Here is a 25,402-nt window from a genome sequence, read left to right as displayed (position 1 = left end):
TATCTGGTGTCCTATCGTCGTTACATAGATGACCTGTTCCTTATTTGGTCAGGGACAGAGTGCCAATTGGACGATTTTAAAAAATATCTGGCAAACAATGAGTTTAACATAGCTTTAACATGGACCCATAGTAATACTAGGGTAGAATTTCTTGATTTAGAAATCTATATAGAAGACAACACACTAAAAACAAAAAACTTTTTTAAGAGTATTGATGTGAACAACTATATTAGTCTTAATAGTTGCCACCAGAAACATTGGTTAAAAAATATACCAAAGGGGCAATTTGTTCGTCTAAGACGCAACTGTAGGGATAAGAACGTTTTCCAAACTCAAGCTAAAATATTAAAAGACAGATTTGAAGAAAAAAACTATCCTAATGACTTCTTAGAGGAGAAAATAGAGGAAGTTGCAAAATTAGATAGGAACAAGTTATTACAGTACAAACAGAAAAATAAAGGGACATCGATAATGGATAACACCAAAACAGCAAGTAGACTTATTTTACAACACAGCACCCAAAGTAGTGAAGTCAGAGATATTATACAGAAACACTGGGGTATTCTATTCAGAGACCCAAGTCTGTTGGAAATCATAGAGGATAGACCAAATATAATTTTTAAAAAGGTACCTAATTTAAAATTACAACTCTCACACAATATAATAAAAGTGGAAAAAATAAGTTCAAATAGCAACTGGTTATCCTCTCCCCAAGCAGGCTTTAGGAGATGTCAATTTTGTAGTGCCTGCAAGAAAATGAAAAAGGGATTGAGAGTTTGTAACAAATTTCACTCTGCTGACGGCAATAGGACTTACGATATCAATCAGTTCATTACATGTAATAGTAAGAACGTAATATACTTATTACGGTGTACGTGTAATTTAATTTACATTGGCCGTACTTCCAGGCTTCTGAAAACCAGACTTAATGAGCATATTTACAATATAGAAAAAGGCTTTCTAAAACATTCACTATCAGCACATTTTAATAGAAAACATAATAGGAGGATAGAAGATCTTGATTTTCTAGGTATCAGGAAGATAGAGTGTAGTTGGAGAGAAGGAGATGTACAGAATCAATTGGGTCGTCTTGAGATGAAATGGATCCACATTATGGATAGTTTCATACCCAACGGCCTTAACAAAGATTTTGAGCTACATCATTTCTTATAAAGATATAACTCAGCTTCCATCATCGTGAAATCATCTCACTAATTCAAGACATCTCTATTCATCTATTTATAGGTAGATTTGAAATAATCACAAAAGTTAAGGAACTACTGACATCATGATAAATTTTGTGTCTCAAATTATAATGGACAACGTTTAATGAAACTTGAGAACGTTATCAAAGAACATTGTGTGTAGGAGATTATCCACGTATATATATCATGACGACACTTCTTAAATGATAAGACCTGTTTTGATAAATATAAGCATGTATATTCCTGTTATGGGTATGGAATATTGGAGTAGCGGTGAGCGACAAATGTGACTTAAGTTGATATGTTATACAATAATCCATAAAAGGCATTAACCGATATGCCATGTAGTAGACATGTTGGCAGCTGTCGCTTTATCAAAATAAGTTCAGGACGTTTTTAATGAAGATTTGTGTAAACCAATATTTTCCTTAACATGTATGTGTATATATATATTGTCTAGAATTTTTGTGTTGAAATATCGGCAGTCTAAGGAAGATTAATCATGACTATGCCCACTTCCAAAATGGAGGACTTAATACCGGATATCCGGCTTAAACCCAAAACATTCAAATAGGACTTTCAGACATGTGCACACCATTCCTTGAAAAAGCTCTTTTGCGAAACGTACGTCGGATACATTGTTTCTTGTTCTTTGGCGTCCTTCCAAGAATCTGCACACCAAGCGAGGAGAGCAACATATGCTGGACTCTTAAGGGGGAGGTTGTGTGGTTAAGTTTCTGCACTCCTTACCACGGTCTCTAGCATTGTGTATAAGCTCAATTTGAGCAATTACTTGATTGTATTGCCGATCTCATTGTATTTGGTGATTTCTGCAGCTCTTGTGGCGCTTTTTATACTTATATTTTAAATAAATCCATTTTATTCAAATATCCGGTTCAAGCAACTGTTTGCCCAACAGTATAACATTGGGTGTGCGCACAAACCTGAGCTTGGCTATAGCTCCATCTCATGTGAGTAAGCATTTGCACACACGCATTCTGCATTTGAAAAGGTTACAGAATTACGCTATGTGGCATTTCTTTCTTTCTTTTCATATGAGGATCAAAAGAAAATAGAAGCGTGAAGATTGTGGAAGAACATACATATCCTTATATGAACTTTTTAAGTATTTAGTTTACACTCAAGCATACTTTACTTATCTTATTTAATAAAAATGGCTTACCGGATCCCATAGGGAAAATGACAGCTTCCAGCATTACCAAGTCTTGTTAGAAATGTGTCATACCTCAAGCAGCAAAAGTCTGCTCACTGTTTCCCCCAACTGAAGTTAATTCCTCTCAACAATCCTGTGTGGAAACAGCCATCGATTTTAGTAACGGTTGCTAAAATCATTTTCCTCTTACAAACAGAAATCTTCATCTCTTTTCTGTTTCAGAGTAAATAGTACATACCAGCACTATTTTAAAATAACAAACTCTTGATTGAAGAATAAAAACTACATTTAAACACCAAAAAACTCTGAGCCATCTCCGTGGAGATGTTGCCTGTGCAACGGCAAAGAGAATGACTGGGGAAGGCGGAGCCTAGGAGGGATCATGTGACCAGCTTTGCTGGGCTCTTTGCCATTTCCTGTTGGGGAAGAGAATATCCCACAAGTAAGGATGACGCCGTGGACCGGACACACCTATGTTGGAGAAATCCCCGACCTTGTTCCTGTACTGGGATGGGAACAATCACTCCCATGATAGAGAGGTATTTTACCCAAAGTAAGAACACCTCTGTCTATCTGGTCTGCAGATAATCATGGACCCGGATCGAAGGGCATGCCCTTCATGCAGTCTTGGAATCAGCAGCAGACTTCTTGGACTGTTTGGTCTCGTTCCAAGACTGGTTGGGTCTCCATGCAGGCTTAGATTGTTCCTGCGTAAAGGAGGAAGAGGAAGAATTTCTTGAAAATTTCGAAAGGAACAAAATTATTTTGTAGTCCCTTTTGCTTGATTCTCTTAACCTGAGGGAGTAGATGACCCTTGTCTCCCGATAAATCAGAAATAACTTCCGTCAAGCTAGGGCAAAAACAAGGTCTTCCTCTTGTAAGGAATTGCTAGAAGCTTAGAGACTTAGCTGAAACGTCCGTAGACTGAAGATTTAATCATAGGGTTCTTAGGCTAGGACAGAGAAACCTGAACTTTTAGCTGCCAGTTTGATGATTTGAATAGAAGCGTCTGTAATTAAGGAATTAGCTAGCTTTAGAGCTGATATCCTGTCTTGGATCTCCTCCAAGGTAGTTTCGGTCCTGAGAGACTCAGATAGAGCATCAAACCAGTACAGTATGCTGCCGCACCCGTGACGGTAGCAAAGCACGCAGCAGGCTGCAATCGCAGAACCTGGTGACCAAAATCTTTTTAAGTAGACCCTCTAACTTCTTATCCATAGGATCTTGGAAAGAACAACTGTCCTCTATGGGAATAGTAGTTCTCTTGGCTAAGGTGGAAACAGGCCCTTCCACTTTAGGAACAGTCTGCCAAGCCTCCTTGAAGGCATCAGTTATGGGAAACATCTTCTTAAAGATAGATGAGAGAGAAAAGGGAATACCTGGTCTCTCCCATTCTTTAGTAACTATCTCCGAAGCTCGCTTTGGAACAGGAAATACGTCTGAGCAAGAAGGAGTTTCTAAATATTTGTCCAGTTTACTAGACTTATAAAGGGGCCACCACGACTGTGGAATCACAATCGTCTAAGGTGACTAAAAAACCTCCCTAAGCAACAGGCGGAGGAGTTCTAGCTTAAACCTAAAGGTTACAACCTCCGAGTCCGTCAGAGGAAATAAACTTACGTTTGCCCTGCAACATTTGAAAAGCAGACAGGGCATCAGAAATATAGTTGAAGACATAAGATAAGCTATGTCTTGTAATGAAATCCCCAAAGGGACTATTGTGGAAGCACAGGGCACTGCTTGTGAGGGCTGTGGCATAAATTGACCTTCAACATTGTACTCCTGGACAACATCTGCCTTAGAGGAGATTGGCTCAGAAAATATCTTATCCCTAAAACTTTAAGTCCTTTGAACACATGAAGGACAGAAAGGGATTAGTGGTTCCACATCAGCGTCAAAATATAAAACACAGGTGACATATTGCAAGTCTCCTTGTCCATGTTTATACGCAATAAAAATGATCAAATTTGTTTGTGTAAAACACTTATAAAAAAAACGTTACTGTCTCTTTAAATTTTAAACGGTTATTTTAATTCTTGCTGAAATTACATTCTTATTAATGTTCTCCTTTTACAAATAAATAATGAAAACAAATAAAAATTATAAACATTATTTGTGCAAAACACATAAAAAACCATTACTGTCTCTTTAAATTTTAAGTTTATTTTAATTCCTGCTGAAAATGACAGCCTTGTTAATGATCTCTTTTTATGATAAACAATTAAAACAAATAAAAATTATCAAATTTATTTGTGCAAAACACTTATAAAAAACTGTTACTGTCTCTTTAAATTTTAAACGGTTATTTTATTCTTCCCGAAAATGACAGTTTTGTTAAACTCAAATATCCTCTGCACTTCAGCACTCTGCTGAAGTGCTTCTATCTGACCAAAGATCGTCAAGGTCCACAACGGTCTTATTGAGTCTTTTTCTTCACTCTGCCGTTACGACTAACAAATGAGGCAACTGATTACCAGAAAAAAACACTGTGTCTACACTAGAGACGCATGAATTCTCCTCATGGTACCCTAGCCCAGACCGGTCAATACACTGAGCGCACTATCCCTGACTTGCGCTACAGAATGGCGCCAAAACCGGAAGGACCGCCCATCGTGGGCGTGACCTAACGACCAAACATCAAATACTGTGAAACCACCGGAGCCATCTTTAATACAAATAAAATACGATTGCCCCGCAATTCAGTTAAACATTTAACTTCCTCCAGCCCCAGTGCCCTGGTCCAATACACTGCTCAGAGACCTTTGTTATATTAAATAAAGGTATTATGTCCCCACATAAAGAACTTATTCTCTCAAAAAAGGCCCTTTATGAAGAAAAGTGTGCTATTTTTGATTTATTCCTTTCCCCAAGAAATTAAAGGTAGCACTTACCTTGACTTCTGCCTGGCAGTAAGGGAGCTCTCAGGCTTAAGAGGTCCTCTCCCTCACATGGACCTGAGGATATCAAAAATGCTGAGTCAATGCATCTTTCAGCCTAAAGGATAAGGGCAGCAAGTAAATCATGGGAGGCGCAGTGAGAATTATGTCCCACAAGTTCCCATTGCTCTAAAGCCACCAAAAGCTCTACTGTAGAGACTGATATCGACTATGCCTACACCCTAGAACAAAGCAGCACACTCTGGCACTACTTTTAAAATAATAAACTCTTGATAGAAGAATCTAATCTAACACCTCACTTTGCCACTTCGTATCACTAACGTAGGCAAAGAGAATGACTGGGGTGGGAGGGAAGGGAGGAGCTATATAACAGCTCTGCTGTGGTTCTCTTTGCCTCCTCCTGCTGACCAGGAGGCACAATCCCACAAGGATGTAACTCATCCTGTCTTTAAAAATAAACTCCCCTTTCTCAGGACAACAATTAGCAGCTAGAATTGAAGAACTGTGACCTATTAACCTGATGGCAATCCAGCTAATAGCTAAAAGACCACTGCAGCAGTTCCCGATTGGTCAGTAACTAAATATTTTTTATCCAATTGTGGAACAGTTTTAAATATAAGGCAGTTTGGTCAGATTTTATTTTTCAAATGTATCTTATTTTATGTTATTTGTGCACAATGTTTATACTTTATCCCTTTAATGCAGTGTATGAATAGTCTAGTCAAAATTAAACTTTCATAATTCAGATAGAGCATGCAATTTTAAGCAACTTTCTAATTTACTCCTATTATCACATTTTCTTCGGTCTCGTGCTATCTTTATTTGAAAAAGCAAGAATGTAAGCTTAGGAGAAGGACCATTTTTGGTTCAGCACCTGGGTAGCACTTGCTAATTGGTGTCTAAATGTAACCACCAATCAGCAAACACTACCCAGGTACTGAATAAAAAATGAGTTGGCTCCAAAGCTTACATTTTTGCTATTTCAAATAACGATAGCAAGAGAATGAAAAAAAAATTGATAATAGGAGTGAATTTGAAAGTTGCTTAAAATTGCATGCTCTGTCTGAATCCTGAACGTTTAATTTTGAATAGATTATTCCTTTAATGCTTCTTTTAAATGCACAAGGTTTTGTTATTTTGTGAGCTATTTCAGTTTAGAGACTATACACAAATACTTTATGTGGAGGTTCATTAACAGTCAAACAAGCATTATGCAGTATACTTTGGTCTTCTTTCAGCATCAGCTACAATGAAAATGATTGTCTTTATTGTAATATTAAATAAGGGAGGTGGTGGCAAGTCTAATTATATCAATCTTATTTCAGCTCACATCTGTATAAACTAATTTACATCAGGTACCTGACATGCCAAAACAAGGGAAAAGGTTCACTTTTCACCAGGTTTTTAAAAGGACTTTGCAAAATACTGCAAAAGGTGTAAGCAAATAGCACGATTTTAAAACAATCCTTTTTTTCATCTGCACCTTTGTATTGTAGGATGTAGTTGCTAATTTATGAGAAGATTACAATAAAAGAATAATTATGTGCCCTTTATAGTGTATGATTCATAATTCTTATTAAAGCATCGGCATGTATCTAATAAAATTATTGTATGTCTAATAAAAATTACCTAGAGAAAAAACATAGGAAAATAAAACGTTGATTGCACCGTGTGCAAGTATCAAGCTTCAGGACTGAAAGCTGCCTATTTACACTGGCAAGTAGCTTGGAAAGAATCATAAAAACACAGTTTTAAATTATATACAAAAAAAATTATTACCTGCTCTTCTGCAATTCTTGAATTGTTTGAAAGTTTTAATATAGTTTTGTTAAAGGCTCTCTGCATTTCTTCCATTTGCTTGCGGTACCTTAAAACATTATATACATTCAGAAATTAACTACACATAGCAAAAAATATAGAAATTATCAATAATATACTGCACATATCTCTTTCTTAAATAGCCAGTAAACTGCACAAAATATCTATCTTTCTCAAATGGCCAGTTCCAGATATTTTACAGCATCTTGTGTGTCAGGTATTGCTGTATTCCATCATTTGAATGCTAAAAATGAAAGAAGTGCCAGTGGATTTGGAAGATGTGCTAAAAGGGTGAGTAATATTTTGAACATTTTTTCAACAAAAATATTATTCTTTTAGCACATCTTAATTAACAATTTAAGAATCAGAAGCTGGTGTAGTCAAATAAAATAGGCATTAATTATATACACACATATCTTACCATTCCTTATAACGGTTACATATTTGTGTTCTTGCGGTTTCCTAAGTTCCAAACAGAGGAGATACCCATATATATTTTTTTCAGGGAATAATAATTTTATATTGGGACATATGTACAAGAATACAATAAGTAGGGAGCCACTGGCTCCTAGAATTTTACCCCTGGTACCCTTGTCTGGCTCCTGAAAGTATGTCTGAATAAATATTTGCACTGGCTCCTAAATTATAAACACATTTGTCAACCCCTGAAGGGGGCAGAACTAGAAATTTAGGCACCAACTCCAGATGCCTCAGTTTAATCTATTTAAAAGGGACACTAAAGTCAAAATTAAACAATTAAAAATGTACTTACATTATAAAATATGTACAAATTATACAAGCTCTTACTGAGCATCAACAAGGGTTCACAGTATGTATCTACAGTATATGCATTTGTGATTGGCTGATGGCTGTCAGTTGATACAAGAGGAGGGGAAAATGGAAGTAACTTTGGAATGTCAGAAAAAATATGCTCATTTAAAATTCAAACTAAGTGCTATTGCATGGTCTTTCTATTATGTATTTGTTGATTATGTAATTCTATTGTATTTAATTGCCCTTTAATGCAATAATTGTTGTGAGTGTAATAAAGAATACTAATCTGTAATCTTGAAAAGGCTAAAACAAAAAAAAATTTCAGTAGATATAATGCAATTAATAAATGGACTGCCAAGCTGGTATCAGAACAAATTCATTGTCAAACAGAATTTGGGTATATTAATACTATTAAAAACAGGGGCACTTTCATTCATGAAAGTTTACATTGCACCGGATTTTACAAATACCTTCTCCTGAAATGCCGGATCGCCGATCCCCCCCGCCTGCTTCTTCATCTGCTGTACTCACACAGCAATGACAACACCGGCTTCCTCCAATCACGGCGTGGCCTCACCAGATGGACACTCCTGGGGGGGGGGAGCCGTGATTAGAGGAAGCCGGTTTCGTCATTGCTGTCGAATTACAGAGGACCTGCAGGCGGGGGATCGGCGATACAGCGTTTCAGGAGAAGAAGATAAGCATTTGTAAAATCCGGTGCAATGTAAACTTTCATGAATGAAAGTGCCCCTGTTTTTAATAGGTTTTGTTTTTTTTGTTTTTTTAAAGAGGCATTTTATCATGAAAGTTGACATTCTGTTTTCAACTCCAGTCCTCAAGTAACCCTAACAGGCCAGATTTTCATATCATCTTATCTAGAGCACAGATGAAATAATCAGCTGATGGGTGAGAGCAGGTTAGTAACCATGGTTATTTATCAGATAATTATTTCACCAGAGCTCTAGTTAAATTATCATGCAAATCTACTTCTGTTACCTAATTAGTTTCATTCTCTTTGTATCCTTTGTTGAAGCAGCAATGCACTACTAGGAGCTAATTAACACACTGGGTGAGCCAATAACATGAAGCATATATGTGCAGACACAAATCAGCGGTTCCTGAGCCTACCTAGATATCCTCTTTAACAAAGGATAGCAAGAGAACAAAACAAATGAGATAATATAAGTTGGAAAGTTGCTTAAAATCATACACTATGCAATATCTCAATCATGAAAGAAAAATCTTGCATTTTATGACTTTCTACCTCTATAGTAAATTTGTATCAAATGTTTTAGGAACAAATTAAAATCACTGAAACTGAAAGATTGCTTAAAATAAGAAATCATTTAGAAATGTACTTTTTTGTTGGGAAATTAATGCTTTTCCCAATCTGTGTGTGAAGGGACTAATTATTTTGTATTTGGCCTATTTCTCAGTAAACCAGGAGTGTTCTACTCTCAAGACAAAGGATGCTAGACAAAACTTTCCAGCACTACATATATAAATATCTAATTTGTCTGGCTTTTCTTTCAGCAATATTAGCTAACATGGGAGGATTTATTTAAATACATAGAATTATCCATCAATATGTTAGGTGCTAAGGACTGTAATAATGGCATTGCTTTTATTGCTTTTCGTCTCATTCTCTCGCTCTCTTTTTGGGTTGCCAATCTTTTTTGAAGAAACAAGGGAGACTAAGGAATCAACAAATTATACAGTAGCTACTGAAACACACACAAAATGCTTGAAATCAATATATAATATGTAGAAAATATGAGAGAAAAATGTTTAAAGAGCAGATAAATAAGGGAGCAAGGGAGACTGTAAAATGTTTGTGCAAATGAAAGAGGTCCCTGGAAATAAGGGAGGGTTGGCAACCATACTTCTTTCTTTCTAAGCATGACAGATGCTCAATTCATGATAAAATATTGATATAATCACCAGTCCCACGTGACATATAATTCATTTTAATTTCTATACATTATATCTATAAATATCTCCAAAATGTTTCTACAGTTTATTCATTTTTTTTTATTTTTTATACTTTTTAAAAACTTACTTAGAAGCTCACAATTTAGCACTGTTGATGAAGTAAGGCTGGGACACCCACTGAAAGGGGCTGAGAGTAAACTCCCCTCCCCCTGCATATGAAAAGACCCATTATACAAACAGAAGCAATTTGAAGTCTGTATACATTAGTATACATCTAAAAAACTTTGGGGCTTGGTTAGGAATCTGAAAATCGGCACAATGTTATTTAAAAATAAGCAAAATTAGAAATGTTTACAAAAACACCCCTGATGGGCTATATAAATGGATCATCTACAAAACATTTATGCAAAGAAAAATCTAGTGTACAATGTCCCTTTAACCCAGCATTGTACTCGCCTTGCTTTTCAATGTCATACTCTGATTCCAGGGAAAGAAAGTTTTAAATATTTAACACTTACCTTTGACTAAGTTCTTCCAAGTAGCGGCTACTAAGCGACATATTAACCTCCAAAGCTTTAATGCGATTATTAAGGCGCATAAATACAGACTCTTTTTGGTTAGAACCATGTACTTGATTTCCATTTGTGTAACCAAGATCGGTGGCGTTTTGTAATTCAGCATAAAAATCTGTAGTTCTCTGCATGCTAGCATTAAGGGAGGCATCATCTGCAGCCTGTTCCTCGTCCCTTTTTTCTGTTGGAGACACAGTTTCAACAGTCTGTGTCAGAGGTTTTTGTGTTTCTTCCAATTCATTTTCCATAGGAATAATAGAAGTTTCCTGAAGCTGAAGAGTCTCTGTAGCTTTAATATTGGTAAAATCAGAGTATTCTTTGAGGCTTGTTTCAAGGTTATCTGTCGAAATACTGGTCTCAACAATTAAAGATGGCTTCTCAATAGGGGTCAGGTTCTCTGTTTTGTAATTGTTTGTTTGTAAATGTAAAACTTCAGAAGTAAATGTCGAAACGGATGACACAGTATCAGTATTTGCTGCATCAAGTACCAAACTAGTCGTTAAATCTGATGTTTTTTCTAAAGGTACAGAACTAGATACAGCTTGAGTATGACTCGGCTCTAAATCTACAGGCTCCACTATTTTGTGCAAAGATTCACTTTGTGAAATATCTGTAGGGTTAACAAGAATAAAATCTGTGGTTGCCTCTTCAGTCATTTTGCTCTCAAGTGGTACTGACAGCACATGCTCTAATGAAGTTTGAACATCACTTGTTGGGCTTGCCAAAAATTGCTCAAATGATTGAGAGTCATTCCGCTCCTGTTGTTTGCACTCTGTGGTTTTACTGCGTTGTCTGTAAATGTCCACAATAGCTGAGCACCATTTAAAAATATATTCAGAAAAACTGGAAATACAACAGATGGTTGCCAATTCACTGCAGTAAATGTGGGTCTCAAATTCAAACCAAGAAACCACCTCCTCTACTTGTTCATCTTTTCCCAGCAAAGTTACAGTTGACTGACTGGGTGGCTCCTCCTCCTCCTCTTGCACCAGCTGAACTATGGGGTTCTCTTTAGGAACTTCTGGTTCCAGTACTGCTATGGTAGGAGAAGACAAACTCTCAGTTTCCAACCTGGAACATAAATTATAGATTATTAACACGCAAACTGAAAAATGAAAACTAAATCATACCTCCCTAAAATTAAACCTCTTGTATAAATTCCCTAGAGGACACTAAACAATTAAGATTGCCCCTTTAAAGGGGGGCCAGACAGAAACTAAAGCCTGAGACCACATCGCCTTAGTAAGTATGACTCTTCTTCCCCTTACTGCCACATACCGTTTGAAATAAGGCAGTAAAAGAAGAAAAAAAATGCTTATCTGATAATTTATTTCATGATTGTGAGAATCTACAAGTCATCACGTGTGGGAAGTCCCCTCCTGACCACTAAAAGGAGACAAAAGGCACTGCAACATACCGGATGTTTAAAATCCCTCCCACTTAACCTGAATCCTCAGTCATACAAATAGAGTAAATGGAGGAAACAGAAAAGCAGGAAAGATAAAGCTAAATAAGTGCAAAAAATGTACAGAGTCCGCCACCAAAAAAACAAAATGTATGCTTACCAGATAAATTCCTTTTCTTCCTGGCAGGGAGAGTCCACAAATTCATTCATAAATGTTGGGAATATCAACACCTGACCACCAGGAGGAGGCAGAGACGCCCTAGCCAAAGGGTATAAACACCTCTCCCACTTCCCCATCCCCCCGTTATTCGGCCGAGGGAACAAGGAAAAGCAGGAGAAATATTAGGGTGTAGAGGCGCCAGAAGAAAAAAATAATAAGGAAGCCACCAAAACAATTACGGGCGGGGTCGTGGACTCTCCCTGCCAGGAAGGAAAGGAATTTATCTGGTAAGTATAAATTTTGTCTTCCTTCCCAAGGCAGGGAGAGTCCACGACTTCATTCATAACTGTCGGGAACCAATACCCAAGCTCCAGAGAACACTGATGAATAGACGGTAGGGACAAAAGAACCCTAAACTGAGGGCACCACAGCCTGTAACAGCTTTCTCCCGAAAGCCGCTTCAGCCGAAGCGAAAACATCAAATTTGTAAAATTTTGAAAAAGTAAGGAGGACAATTACAAATCCATAGAGGCTTTGTTCTTAAAAGCCCAGGAGCAAGCAACAGCCCTAGTAAAATGAGCCGTAATCCTCTCAGGAGGCTGCTGTCCTGCTGTCTCATAAGCTAAGCGAAAGACACTCCTCAACCAAAAGGACAATGAAGTAACAGTAGCTGTCTGGCCCTTGCGCTTGCCAGAGTAAAGAATAAACAAGGATGAGGACTGCATGAAATCCTTAGTAGCCTGAAGGTAAAATTTTAAAGCACGAACCACATCCAGATTATGAAGTAAACATTCCTTAGGGGAGTAAGGTTTAGGGCAAAAAAGACGGAACAACTATTTCCTGATTAAGGTTACGATCTGAGACTACCTTGGGTAGAAAACCTATTTTTGTCTGTAAAACCGCCTTATCAGCATTAAACACAAGATAAGGGGGGTCACATTGTAGAACAGGAATCTCAGAAACTCTGCGTGCCGAAGCAATAGCTAACAAAAACAGAACCTTCCAAGACAAAAGCTTGAGGTCAACAGAATGCATGGGCTCACACGGAGCCTGTTGTAAAACTCTAAGAACAAGGCTGTGGCTCCAAGAAGGAGCAACATTTCTGAACCCTGGTCTGATTCGAACCAGGGCCTTAACAAAGGACTGAACATCCAGGAGATTAGACAATCTCCTATGTAGCAAAACAGATAGGGCCGATATCTGACCATTCAGAGAACTAGCGGATAATCCCTTTTCCAATCCCTCTTGGAGGAAGGGATAAAAGAACAGAAACCTTAACCTTGTGCCATGGAACACCATGTTCCTCGCACCAATGAAGATAGGTCCGTCAAACCTTATGGTAAAAATGCCTCATGACAGGCGTCAGAGCATGGATTAAGGTACCTATGAACTTATCTGAAAAACCTCTCTTGGCAAAAACTAGACGTTCAAGAGCTACGCAATTAAGCGTAGAGTCTAGGTTCTGATGAAGAAATGGACCATACATTAGAAGATCCTTCTGGTAAGGTAACCTCCAGGGAGGGGAGGAGGATATCCTTCCTAGATCTGCAAACCAGGTTCTTCGAGGCCATGAAGGAGCTATTAGGATCACTCTGGTCCGCTCCTGTTTGATGCGAGCTACTACACGAGGCAGTAGAGCCAATGGAGGAAAAAGATATGAGTCTGAACCTCCAAGGAACCACTAACGTGTCTACCAACTCTGCTTGAAGATCTCTCGATCTCGACCCGTACCTGGGTTGTTTGGCACTTAGACGAGAGGCCATGAATCTATCTCCGGGCAACCCCATCTGAGGGTTATCTCTGAAAACACCTTCGGAGTGGAGGGATCACTCCCCCGGGTGAAAGGACTCTCTGCTGAGAAAGTCTGCTTCCCAGTTCTCCACCCCCGGAATGTGGATCGCTGAGAGACAACAGTTGTGGGTTTCCGCCCACCTAGGTTCATCGCTAAGGAATTTCTTGTGCCTCTCTGATGGTTGATGTACGCAACCGAGGTAATATTGTCCGATTGAAATCTGATATGCTGGGCAGAACTGAGCTGGGGCCAAGCCCTCAGAGCATTAAGAATCGCCCGCAGTTCTAGAATATTTATCGGAAAAGAAGACTCTTCTTGGGAACAAATTCCCTGGGCCATCCTGGAACCCCAGACTGCTCCCCAGCCTGAAAGCCTGGCATCCATAATCTCAAAGGACAGTCTCAAGAAGCACATTCCTAGAGACAGATGATCCTGACAGAGCCACCTGAGACAGGTTTAAATGATCTCCATTCCATTGTCTGAGCATGCAAAGTTGTAGATGTCTGAGATGGAAGCAAGCAAAATGAATAATGTCCATAGAAGACACCATAATACCTATCACTTCCATACACTGAACCAATGGATTTGAGGTGGATTGCAGGGAATGGCAAGCCGAAGCTAGCTTGGAACGTCTCTGATCTGTCAGAAAGATCCTCATGGAAACGGAATCGATGAAGGTACCCAGAAAGACTACCCTGGTAGAGGGAATCTGAGAACTCTTTTCTAGATTTATCTTCCAACCAGGAGTCCGAAGGAGAGTCAGCAATAATTCTGAATAAGTTCTTGCCAAGGGAAAAGAGGCAGCCTGAACCAAGATATCGTCCATGTAAGGAGCTACGGCAATACCTTGAGATCTGGCCACGGCTAGAAGAGCACCCAGAACCTTTGTAAATATTCTGGGAGAAGTAGCTAAGCCAAATGGAAGTGCTGATCCAGAAAAGCAAACCTCAGGAACTGGAAGTGGTCCCTGTAGATCGGGACATGGAGGTATGCATCTTTTAGGTCTATCGTGGTCTTGTAGTGTCCCTCCTGGATTAAGAGAACAATGGGCCTGAGTGTCTATCTTGAAACATGGAACTCTGAGAAATTTGTTTGGACACTTCAAGTCTAGGATAGGGCGAAAAGTTACCTTCTTTTTGGGAACTACGAAGAGAGATTTGAATAAAAACCTAGTCCCCTTTGAGAGGCAGGAAACGGGACTATAACCTCTAGGAAGGCGAGATCCCGAAAGCAGTCTAGAAAAGCAGCTCTCTTCTCTGATCTTGAAGACAGCCTTGATTGGATAAATCTTTCTCTGGGAGGATGTGATCCGAATCCTATCCTGTATCCCTGGGACACTACATCCAACACCCAAGGATCCTGAACATCTGGCTCCCAGACTTCTGAGAAAAGAGACAGTCTGACCCCTATCTTAACTGTATTTTCCAGATGCACCACAGCTCCTGCAAAAATCAGCAAGAGGAAGTAAAATAATACAAAATGAATGTCCCAGTCTGCCATCTGCCTTAGGTGACCACGAGCAGCCTTCAACCCTCACAAGTGCTCTGCTAATGAGCTAAGTCCCCAAATGCTCCAAAAGTTAAACACCCCAACACCGGAGTTTTGCCCTCAGGGGAAATTAATAAAAGACCCACACTGACAGCTCTCTTCAGGCATCCCAGGAGAAAACAGATACCCCCCTAATCACATTAAGGGACTTACCCCTCAGGAATCATGCTGTGGAGCACTTACACAGCTGCTCAAGGTGTGACAGACATCTCCTCTGACAGGGACCAGAGTGAGACAAAAAGGAGAAGCAGTGTAACTCGTCTACACTGATTTCCTAGGGCAGGGGTGGGCAAACTTTTCTAAGGCAAGGGCTACCTCTAATTTTATTCCAAGTGAAGTGGTCACCTAACTGAAAAAAAAAAACACCAGCCTTGATAATAATAACTACAAAAGTATTTATTCAAAAAACACAAAGGATAGTCCAGCACACACTGTGTAAAAGGGTGCAAAATTTGTATTTTGACACAAATAATACAGCTTTAAAAATCAGCCTCACTCTTTAATAACAAATACAGCCTCGCTCTGTCTTTACTTTCTGCAAGAGCTCTTTCTTTACGCCACGCTGGGAATGTCAAGCAACCTTATTTGTGTATCGTGCCTGTGTATGATAAGTAGTCTCACAATCAAGACGGCTCAAGACTCATTCTACAAAGTAGCTTTATTGGCTGAACACCATTTCAGGTTGATAAGGGGGCAGGTCCTGTAACCAAAGCTGGGGCAACGATTTCAGCTACAGCCGCATTGCGCATGCTGAAGTACAGTGCCCATACCACCGTCATAGACTCAGTCATAGCCGATTTCAAAAGTCTGCATAAGAGAAAGATTTCTTACACAACTACGGTGGCGAGGCTCTTCACTCAGAATATAGATTCTATCTAGAATTCTAGATTCTGAGTGAAGAACCTCGCTGCTGTAGATGTGTGAGAAATCTCTCTCTTATGCAGACTTTTGAAATCTTACAGACGGTCACCTCAAAATTAATTTGCGGTACACTGGTAGACCGCAATCTACTTCTTGCCCACCCCTGTCCTAGGGGTGGTTAGCTAATTACCCATATGCTTACAGAGAATGTTCCCTGATGCATAAGGATCTAACCTTCACCATTATTCTCACTGAGAGATTTATGTGGCTACTCCAAACCCCAGTCCTCTCTTGCAAAGAAGATACCTATTAAATAACTGTCTTCTTTCTTCTACACCTTGCATACAAAGAGAGAAGCGCTCTACCAGGAACGAACAACAGCTCAGTGACTTGTTCTATGGCGATTTACCACCCGGAAGCAGCCTCTTTTAGACCAGTGTGCTTTTCACAGAAGAAAACTTTCCTGAAGTATATCAGTCTGATCCCGCCAAGTAAGGTCAGTCCAGCCCCGAAATACCAGGCAATTCTCCTCTGAACAAGGAACATGACAACCCCAGACGATCGTTTCGCCCTCCTATGGGCCTCGTCAGTGAGGTGCAGCCACATTCCTCTAAGCACACTGGGCAAGGAGTCCACGTCTGGTTTCCCCCATCACCCATAGGGAGACTTCCCCAGGGTCATAATAATTTGCATACAAAGAGAGAAGCGCTCTACCAGGAACGAACAACAGCTCAGTGACTTGTTCTATGGCGATTTACCACCCGGAAGCAGCCTCTTTTAGACCAGTGTGCTTTTCACAGAAGAAAACTTTCCTGAAGTATATCAGTCTGATCCCGCCAAGTAAGGTCAGTCCAGCCCCGAAATACCAGGCAATTCTCCTCTGAACAAGGAACATGACAACCCCAGACGATCGTTTCGGCCTCCTATGGGCCTCGTCAGTGAGGTGCAGCCACATTCCTCTAAGCACACTGGGCAAGGAGTCCACGTCTGGTTTCCCCCATCACCCATAGGGAGACTTCCCCAGGGTCATAATAATTTGCATACAAAGAGAGAAGCGCTCTACCAGGAACAAACAACAGCTCAGTGACTTGTTCTATGGCGATTTACCACCCGGAAGCAGCCTCTTTTAGACCAGTGTGCTTTTCACAGAAGAAAACTTTCCTGAAGTATATCAGTCTGATCCCGCCAAGTAAGGTCAGTCCAGCCCCGAAATACCAGGCAATTCTCCTCTGAACAAGGAACATGACAACCTGTAACCAAAGCTGGGGCAACGATTTCAGCTACAGCCGCATTGCGCATGCTGAAGTACAGTGCCCATACCACCGTCATAGACTCAGTCATAGCCGATTTCAAAAGTCTGCATAAGAGAAAGATTTCTTACACAACTACGGTGGCGAGGCTCTTCACTCAGAATATAGATTCTATCTAGAATTCTAGATTCTGAGTGAAGAACCTCGCTGCTGTAGATGTGTGAGAAATCTCTCTCTTATGCAGACTTTTGAAATCTTACAGACGGTCACCTCAAAATTAATTTGCGGTACACTGGTAGACCGCAATCTACTTCTTGCCCACCCCTGTCCTAGGGGTGGTTAGCTAATTACCCATATGCTTACAGAGAATGTTCCCTGATGCATAAGGATCTAACCTTCACCATTATTCTCACTGAGAGATTTATGTGGCTACTCCAAACCCCAGTCCTCTCTTGCAAAGAAGATACCTATTAAATAACTGTCTTCTTTCTTCTACACCTTCTCTGCCATCCTCCTCTAGTGACGAAAGGCAAAGAATGACTGAGGGGATGGGGAAGTGGGAGAGGTATTTATAGCCTTTGGCTGGGGTGTATTTGCCGCCTCCTTGTTTATATATAGGTGTATTATAGGTATTTATATTCCTAACAGTTGTGAATGAATCATTGACTCTACCTGCCTTGGGAAGGAAAGGGTGAAAGAAAGCAATTATCAGGTAAGTATAAATTTTGTTTTCTTTCATCAGATGGTGAGAGTCCACAAGTCATCACGTGTGGGTTTGTCAAGCCCTGCTTTAACAAGTACCAGCATTCTACAACCAATGGGATTGGTGGATACATTCATATATTACTTGGAGAGGGCTTTGGATCCGACCAGGAGACCAGAGGATCGGTGGATAAATCCATATTTCACCTTGGAGGCCTGAGACATTTAACCAGTTGGAAAATATCTTTTCACTGCCTGGCCGATAACTCCTTGTTTATCGCTCTGTCTGACACTGTGAGAACTCTTCTCAATGATGAGTAGATATGCACTTCAACTTTCCACTCACTCAATCAAGGAAGCAAAAGAAATGACTAAGGATTCATGATAAGTGGGAATGATTTAAAGCTCTGTTATGTTGGGGTGCCTTGCTGCCTCCTAGTGGTCAGGAAGGGATATGCTGTTGGACCAGAGGTAAAATGGTATGTATGGTTTACAATGTAGGAACTCAAGTTGTTTAAAGTTTTTAGATTCAAAATAGTTTCCTCCTTCTTTGGAACAATAAAGAGATTGTAATAAAACCCCTGACTCTGTTACAAATGCAGTACTGGAAAAATCACTCCCACTTACCTTTTGAAACATTACACAGCGTGGAAATCAAAGCCAGCTCATGACATATAGTCTACAGGTGCATAGGAGGACCGGCTTTCATTTCCACGCTGGCTTCAGGCTTTCGCAGGTCAGAGCTACTAAAAGATGTTGTGAGTGACTAATGAAGGGTTGCAGACGGATGGACATATATTTTATCGATGAGCTATTATTGATCTTCTAGTTTGTAAGTAGATTTTTTTATTGTGCAGTCTCACGTTTCAATAAAGTTACTCTGAGATGGGGTTGGGCTGTTCTCCATTTATTTTATTTTCCCTGGTGCAGATCACTCCCATAAGGAGTTTCTACCATTCTCCGAGGGGACTTCACTGACCAATATAACAAGTACTGTGTTTATATTTTATTGGTGTTTAGGTCCTTTAGGACACTAGACTTTTTTGCACCTGTAACAGGAGCGAACTTCCTATTTACACTCTAACACACTGTTTTATGTATTACATTTTTGCATATATATTTTATCTTATTTTTCTATATCTATTATATGCATTTGACATGAATTTCAGGTTAAGCGCGGACACATTTTATTGTTTTAATAAATAGAAGGGGAAAAGCTCAGTAGAAATATATAGCAACAGAAAATTGTAGTCTATTGGTCTTTATGATAGTCTGGCATACACACACACACACACACACACACACACACAGAAGAAACAAATATGATTTCATGAAAGTCTATGCGGCCAACGGAGGAAAACCAGGATAACACAATAGAGCTTGGAGAAACTGTCTATACTTTCCAGAGGATGGACAAGCAGAATGGTATGTGGCAGTTAAAGCAGAAATGTTATACCCACCTGTCCAGCGTTTCTTTAAATCCAACCTAACATACAGCTAACATAGATGAATGTAAACAAAACAAAGTAAAAATGTAATACAGATCATGCAGTCATTATCTTTATTCGTTTTGTTGTATATCACACATGTGGGCCACAGATCAATATTTTAGAAGCCATAAGGGTTGCATATAAATTTAGAGCCATTAAACAAATAATATATTTCATGTATTGTGTTCTTCCCTCCAAAGGGCTTTTTTTGAGTTGTGGTCACCACAAAGCAGACATATAGTTCTACCTTTTCCTGGGGCCACAAAAAAGATGGCACACATTATTAGTTTTGTTTTACTGGGGCGGTGGGGGGTCACAAAAATTAGTGCAGCAGGTACATGTAGCCCTTGGGATGCCAGTTAACAATCTCTGTTGTATATGGAAGAAAAATTGTATAAGGTTCTAAACATTTGTATTGTTAGGAGAGGAAACAGGTCTAAAAATCAACAGTGAATTACTAACGTAATTAATGTGTAAACGTCCAATTGATATTGCCATGATGTGTAAAACCACCAATAATGTATAACTTCTGCACACTCTTACACTCAGATTTATTTAAGTGTTTCCTTGCAACTATCTGAAACGGAAGTTTAGATTGGTAAATTTACTTTGCTTTACTGCAGCAACAGGATCTTACCTTGATGTGGGATCAATCGTCTGTTCCGGTACGACTTTTATAGTATCATTATCCGGCTCTTCTGCAGTCACATTTTCAGGCAAAGTGTTGTTAATTACTAATAAATGTGAGATAATTGACAGTATAAATAAAATGAGCACACACCAACATTGTAAGAAATGTACATTAGCCAAATAAAGCATTTCTGTATACACACAAAGCTACATTCCAAAGCAAAAAGCATAAATATGTAGAACTAAGCACAAAGAGCCACTAAATGTCATTACCACTGTGCACTTGGCATACATCTACAGATTTCATATCCCATAAATGATCTTATTTAAAATTGTCAATCTGCAGTTACTGGAGAATAGACACTATTATACTAGCACTCGTTATTAGCTGTCTGTAAGTAGGAGCCTGAGACGCCAAAAACTGTGGGTGCTTTCAAAGACTATGCTCACTTAGAGCACGATTCCCTCATAGGGATGGTCCAGTGATTTGCAGTTTTATACAGGACTTGTGAGACCACAAACCTACACTTGTAAAGATACTGCATATGAAGAAGTAGGGCGAATACGCTATTGTTTGTGGCAATTCTACATAAATCTACAATTTATATAAATGCCTTTAGTCAATTGATGCTCAGCAAGGATGCCATAACTCCCTATGGTGTAATGGCCCTAAATGATGGTGCCACATGGCATTAAAGTGAAAATTTATTTGAACAATGCTTATTTTACATTCCCTATAAGAAAGGCATGTTGCTATCATTATGCTATGCACTTGCTATAAGATGTGGCCCTATCAATACAGCTAAAAACAGTTTTTAGTAACCATGTACAATTATATTTGCACGTCAGACTGTGAATTTGACTTAACTATAACTGTACACCCAGAGAGCATATGACAATAAAAAATAATCTTGGTCTACAAAATGTGTGTAAACTTTAGGTACAAAATGCTTATATAGAAGAAGCAGCAAAGCACATAAGCTTCCCTGCAAACCATTCACTTAAAGGGACATTAAATTCCAAACGTTTCAATTATACATACAAACGAAAATCAATTAAAACATGTAAAAATTGTTTTTGTATGAAAAAAAGCATAATAGGATTAATATTTAAAACTTTTCACTGCAAAATCAATACTAACATATATACATGCCTTACTGGCTGATTAGAAAAATTTCTATAGCTGGATACTGGCATACTTCCACAAGCACAAAAACATGAAATTTTTCTTTAAAAATAAAACAAATACATTTAAAAATATCCTCTTTTAGATGCAACAAAATATTTTAATGTCCCTTTCATTTCCAAATGTACACGCTCTTTTACCTTCACTTGTCGTCAATAAAAGGAATGGAGAACACACATGTCTTGCCCTAAACTGATGGATATGTAAAAACTTCTTCTAAAACATAGCACAAATCTCTCCGTAAACATACTGTGCTTCATGTTAAATGCTTTTTTTAAAAACTTCATTTTAAAGATTATGTAATAGCATAGTGATTAATAATCTATGAGTGTAACCATATATAATGTTCAGAGGTAATTAAAAAAAATTGCTACCTTTCCCTTCAGTGTTTTCCTCCTCAGTATTCGCACCCAGCATATTAGCAGCAAGATTATTCACCATGCTAAGAATGGCATCTGAAGAGAATGCAGGGGAACACAAGCAAATATCATTTAAACTGCAATTATTTTCATAAAAATTACCATTGAGGAGAAAATTAATGCATAAAAAAAAATGTGTTTCTCCCAGGTACCTTAAATTGTCCTAATTGCGTGCTCACAATGAGAAATGTATAAGATTAATAAGGAAAGGGTAACAAATTGTGTGGTACTTCATTTAAAAACAGTCTGTTGGTCATTTTACGCAATTAACAATATTATTGCAACCAATTCAACTATACCGATTTTAAATTAGCAGTTTTTGACACTATAAAGACAGAAAGATGTTGGTGGATTATAAATAACACTATATATACTAGCTGTAGTTGTTTAATTTAGCTTATTGTAAAACAAAAATATTTAGAGACTAATAGTCTTTTGGCCGTTATCAGTAATACATTTTACAACTGGCATGCAATCTAGGGCTAAATTACTAGGGCTGCCTTGGAAAAGTTTGGAAAAGCAACCATTTGATAATGAATGCTTACACATAAAACTTCTTTATACACATACACAGGCAGAAATCTCTTACTATAGTTTATTATCAGTTAGGTGCAAAAAATACTGGGCCAATCAATATTAAATATAAGCAAAAAAAAAAAAAAAAAAAAAAAAAGAAGGAGGACAATATGAGCATGAACATAAATCTCAACTACTTAATTTATGTTTCTGGGAAAAGGCTGGTAATACTCCTAGATGGCCGCCCTCAATCCTTTGATGATTGGCCAGGACTAACTAGTAGATACTATAGAACAGATTAAGCGAGTACTCAGTATTGTATTCAGAAACATAATGACTGTGCATGTCCTGATCATTAGCTATCCCATTTTCTGTAAAGCCAATGTGGTATGTGAAGCTGTCCATTATGCACAGTATATATACATACATACATAAACTTCATTGTTACTAGGCTGAGTATCATAAGCAGGTACCAACCTGTTAATTCCCTTTTACAATAATAGATTACTTCTCATTCTCATGAACTATAGTGTAATGTAAACTGATCTAAAGTTCTAACCAATAATATTTAAAGTGCTATAAAACATGTTGAGATTTGTGCATATCCTAAAAGGGACAATTAAGTAAAAATGGCTTGCATAAAAAAAGAAAATTAAAAAAAAAAATTGCTGGCAAGTATTTTAAAATAATTTTCAAAAATAAGCAAAATTAGTTACATAGCTATGCTGTCTCGAGGGGTCTGATCCACCCCCCTTATCTGTGTTTAGCATCAGAAACACAGGCATTGTATTTCAACTGAGTTCACAGCAGCATATTTGCTTCTAGGCAGGCTCCAGCAGATAATTAGTGTTAAAGTCTTGCATTCTACCAAAGTAAAATGTGGATATAGATACAGCTATAGAAGGAATTGTGTGTGTGTGTGTGTGTGGGGGGGTAGACCTGTACAATTCATTAAACTTAAAAGATAGGGTTAATGGTGAGTCACTGCGGTATAAATTTGCAGCTAAGGTAATTAAAGTACATATTATATTTTGTCTCTATCCCAACTTGTTTTATGTCCCTTTAAATGCATTGGTAAAGTATCATGATATACACTTATGTTTCTTGGAAATGTATTAACAACCTTATCAAAAACGGATACAACAATCATATGGATTGAAGCAAAAAAATAAATAAATCAAAACTAAAGTATTTACAAAATAATTTATCACAATAACTAATAAATTGAATTAGGTGTATATCTTCACAAAATATTTTATATAACTGATATTAAATTAAATGTAGATTGTTTCTAAATTATTGTTCTTTGTTTTTATTATTGAATATATGCATATATATTTTCATGGCATATTTTCTATTTCATATATAAACTAGCAAACAATCTATTGGCCAGTTTATAGATCCTGTATTTAAGGGTAACAACATGAAAGCAGAGAATGTTTCCAAGCACGCATTTTAAGCAATTTGACAGTGCGAACATTCAGCCGCTTAGATTAAAGCAACACAGAAAGAGTTCATGACACAACAGCAGCAAACTTCATGATCGTGCACGTGTTGAGAGTAAAATAAAATAATGTCTACATAAACAGGAAAAAAACCCAACAATAATTATTTCAATAAGAACATTGAATTGTACAATAATCAACTCAGAATGACTTTATAGTATTGCTCCACAAAAGGTAATTTGACTAAATTCTCGGTAAAGATACACTCTTTATACTTATTGAAAGACCAATTTCTGACAAACTGACAACACACAAAGTATAACTCTGCATACAAAAGTTATCATCTAGGCACAATAAGGGCAGAGGTGTTAAAATTGATCAATTGGCCTGTTCCCTGCCTGGTCCCACTCTGTAAATTATTTTTATGTACATCAAACTGAAGCAGAGCCAGTGAAGACGCCAAGCACTTGGTAAAAAGATAGGATCACTCTGAAGATGAAAAATGTACTTATACAAAGTCCGATCTCATTTTCTCTGGCATACTATTGTGATAAGACACAAAGCAGAATTCTGTACAGATAAGTCGTACCAAAGCTGAGCCACATGCCAGATGCATGGTATGGACCAGGTATATTAGAATGGAAAAGACAGGATAAAAATCAACAGAGTTGTTAAGATATAAAAGTAATATGCAGGAAGAAAATATGAAGAAATGAGATACAAAAGGATAGAGATACACCAAGACCAATGAACAGACTTACCATATCTGTGTAAATAGAAGATTAGGCAACAATGATAATAAAAATCTCAAGAGAAATATGCAGTAGATTTCTTTTCTGACTTGATGCAGGAAATCCAAATAGGAATAATTGAACAAAGGGAATAAAGTAGTGGAAAAATAGAATATTAGAAACTAAAGGTGCGGATTCTGCACACCTGCAGAAAGAGAGGTGATGGTTTAGCTCCAGAAGAGCCCAGCGGCAATGGTTTTATGAAAGAAGGGTAGAGAAGTATATTGTATGAAATCTGGAATCCACGTGCCTCTGGCATTGTCAAACAGTGGAGAGTGAAGGTAGGAAAATCAATCCAGCTGCCTTGTTTGTGAAAGGAAAAGGCGATGGAATGAAAAATAAATGAACCACATAAATAGCTTCTGGATCTATACATGCCACCATATAGAAGTTAAAGAATCACAAAGATGCCAGAAGAAAGGTCAGATCAGGATGAACTTGTGTTACAAGGCAGGGGATATGCAAACATTTAAAGTATGGGAGGATTTAATACGGTAAAATGCAAGGTTCTACATTTTGGAAGTAAAAATAAGCAGGCAATGTATTTTTTAAATGGGACAAGACTTAGCCAAACAAAGGAGGAAAGGGATTTGGGAGTAGTAATAGATAATAAGCTAAAGATGGGTGCACAATGCAGGGCAGCGGCTTCAAAGGCTAATTAAAAGAGGCATTGATTGAAAGGAGGAAAGCATACTTCTGTCACTATATAAATCCCTGGTAAGACCTCACCTTGAGTATGGAGTGCAGTTCTGGGGACCAATCTCAAAAAATACATTGCAGACTTAGAAAAAGATCAGAGAAGGGCCACAAAACTAATAAGGGGAATGGAGAATTT

General features: G+C 38.2%; 1 protein-coding gene across 3 annotated transcripts in view; it reads right to left on the bottom strand.

The window, feature by feature from the left end:
- SUCO (SUN domain containing ossification factor) overlaps window positions 1–25,402 on the bottom strand; it is a 484,388-nt gene that overhangs the window by 115,588 nt on the left and 343,398 nt on the right. For all 3 annotated transcript variants that reach the window (XM_053693235.1, XM_053693236.1, XM_053693237.1), the window contains 4 exons: window positions 21,771–21,851; window positions 20,218–20,314; window positions 10,319–11,443; window positions 7,056–7,143 (listed from right to left, as the gene is read on the bottom strand). In XM_053693235.1, the coding sequence (XP_053549210.1) occupies window positions 7,056–7,143; window positions 10,319–11,443; window positions 20,218–20,314; window positions 21,771–21,851 (1,391 nt within the window). The remainder of the gene's footprint in view (window positions 1–7,055; window positions 7,144–10,318; window positions 11,444–20,217; window positions 20,315–21,770; window positions 21,852–25,402) is intronic.

The sequence above is a fragment of the Bombina bombina genome, chromosome 10, assembly GCF_027579735.1.
Source record: "Bombina bombina isolate aBomBom1 chromosome 10, aBomBom1.pri, whole genome shotgun sequence".
NCBI lineage: Eukaryota > Metazoa > Chordata > Amphibia > Anura > Bombinatoridae > Bombina > Bombina bombina.
This window is presented reverse-complemented; position numbering and strand designations above follow the sequence as displayed.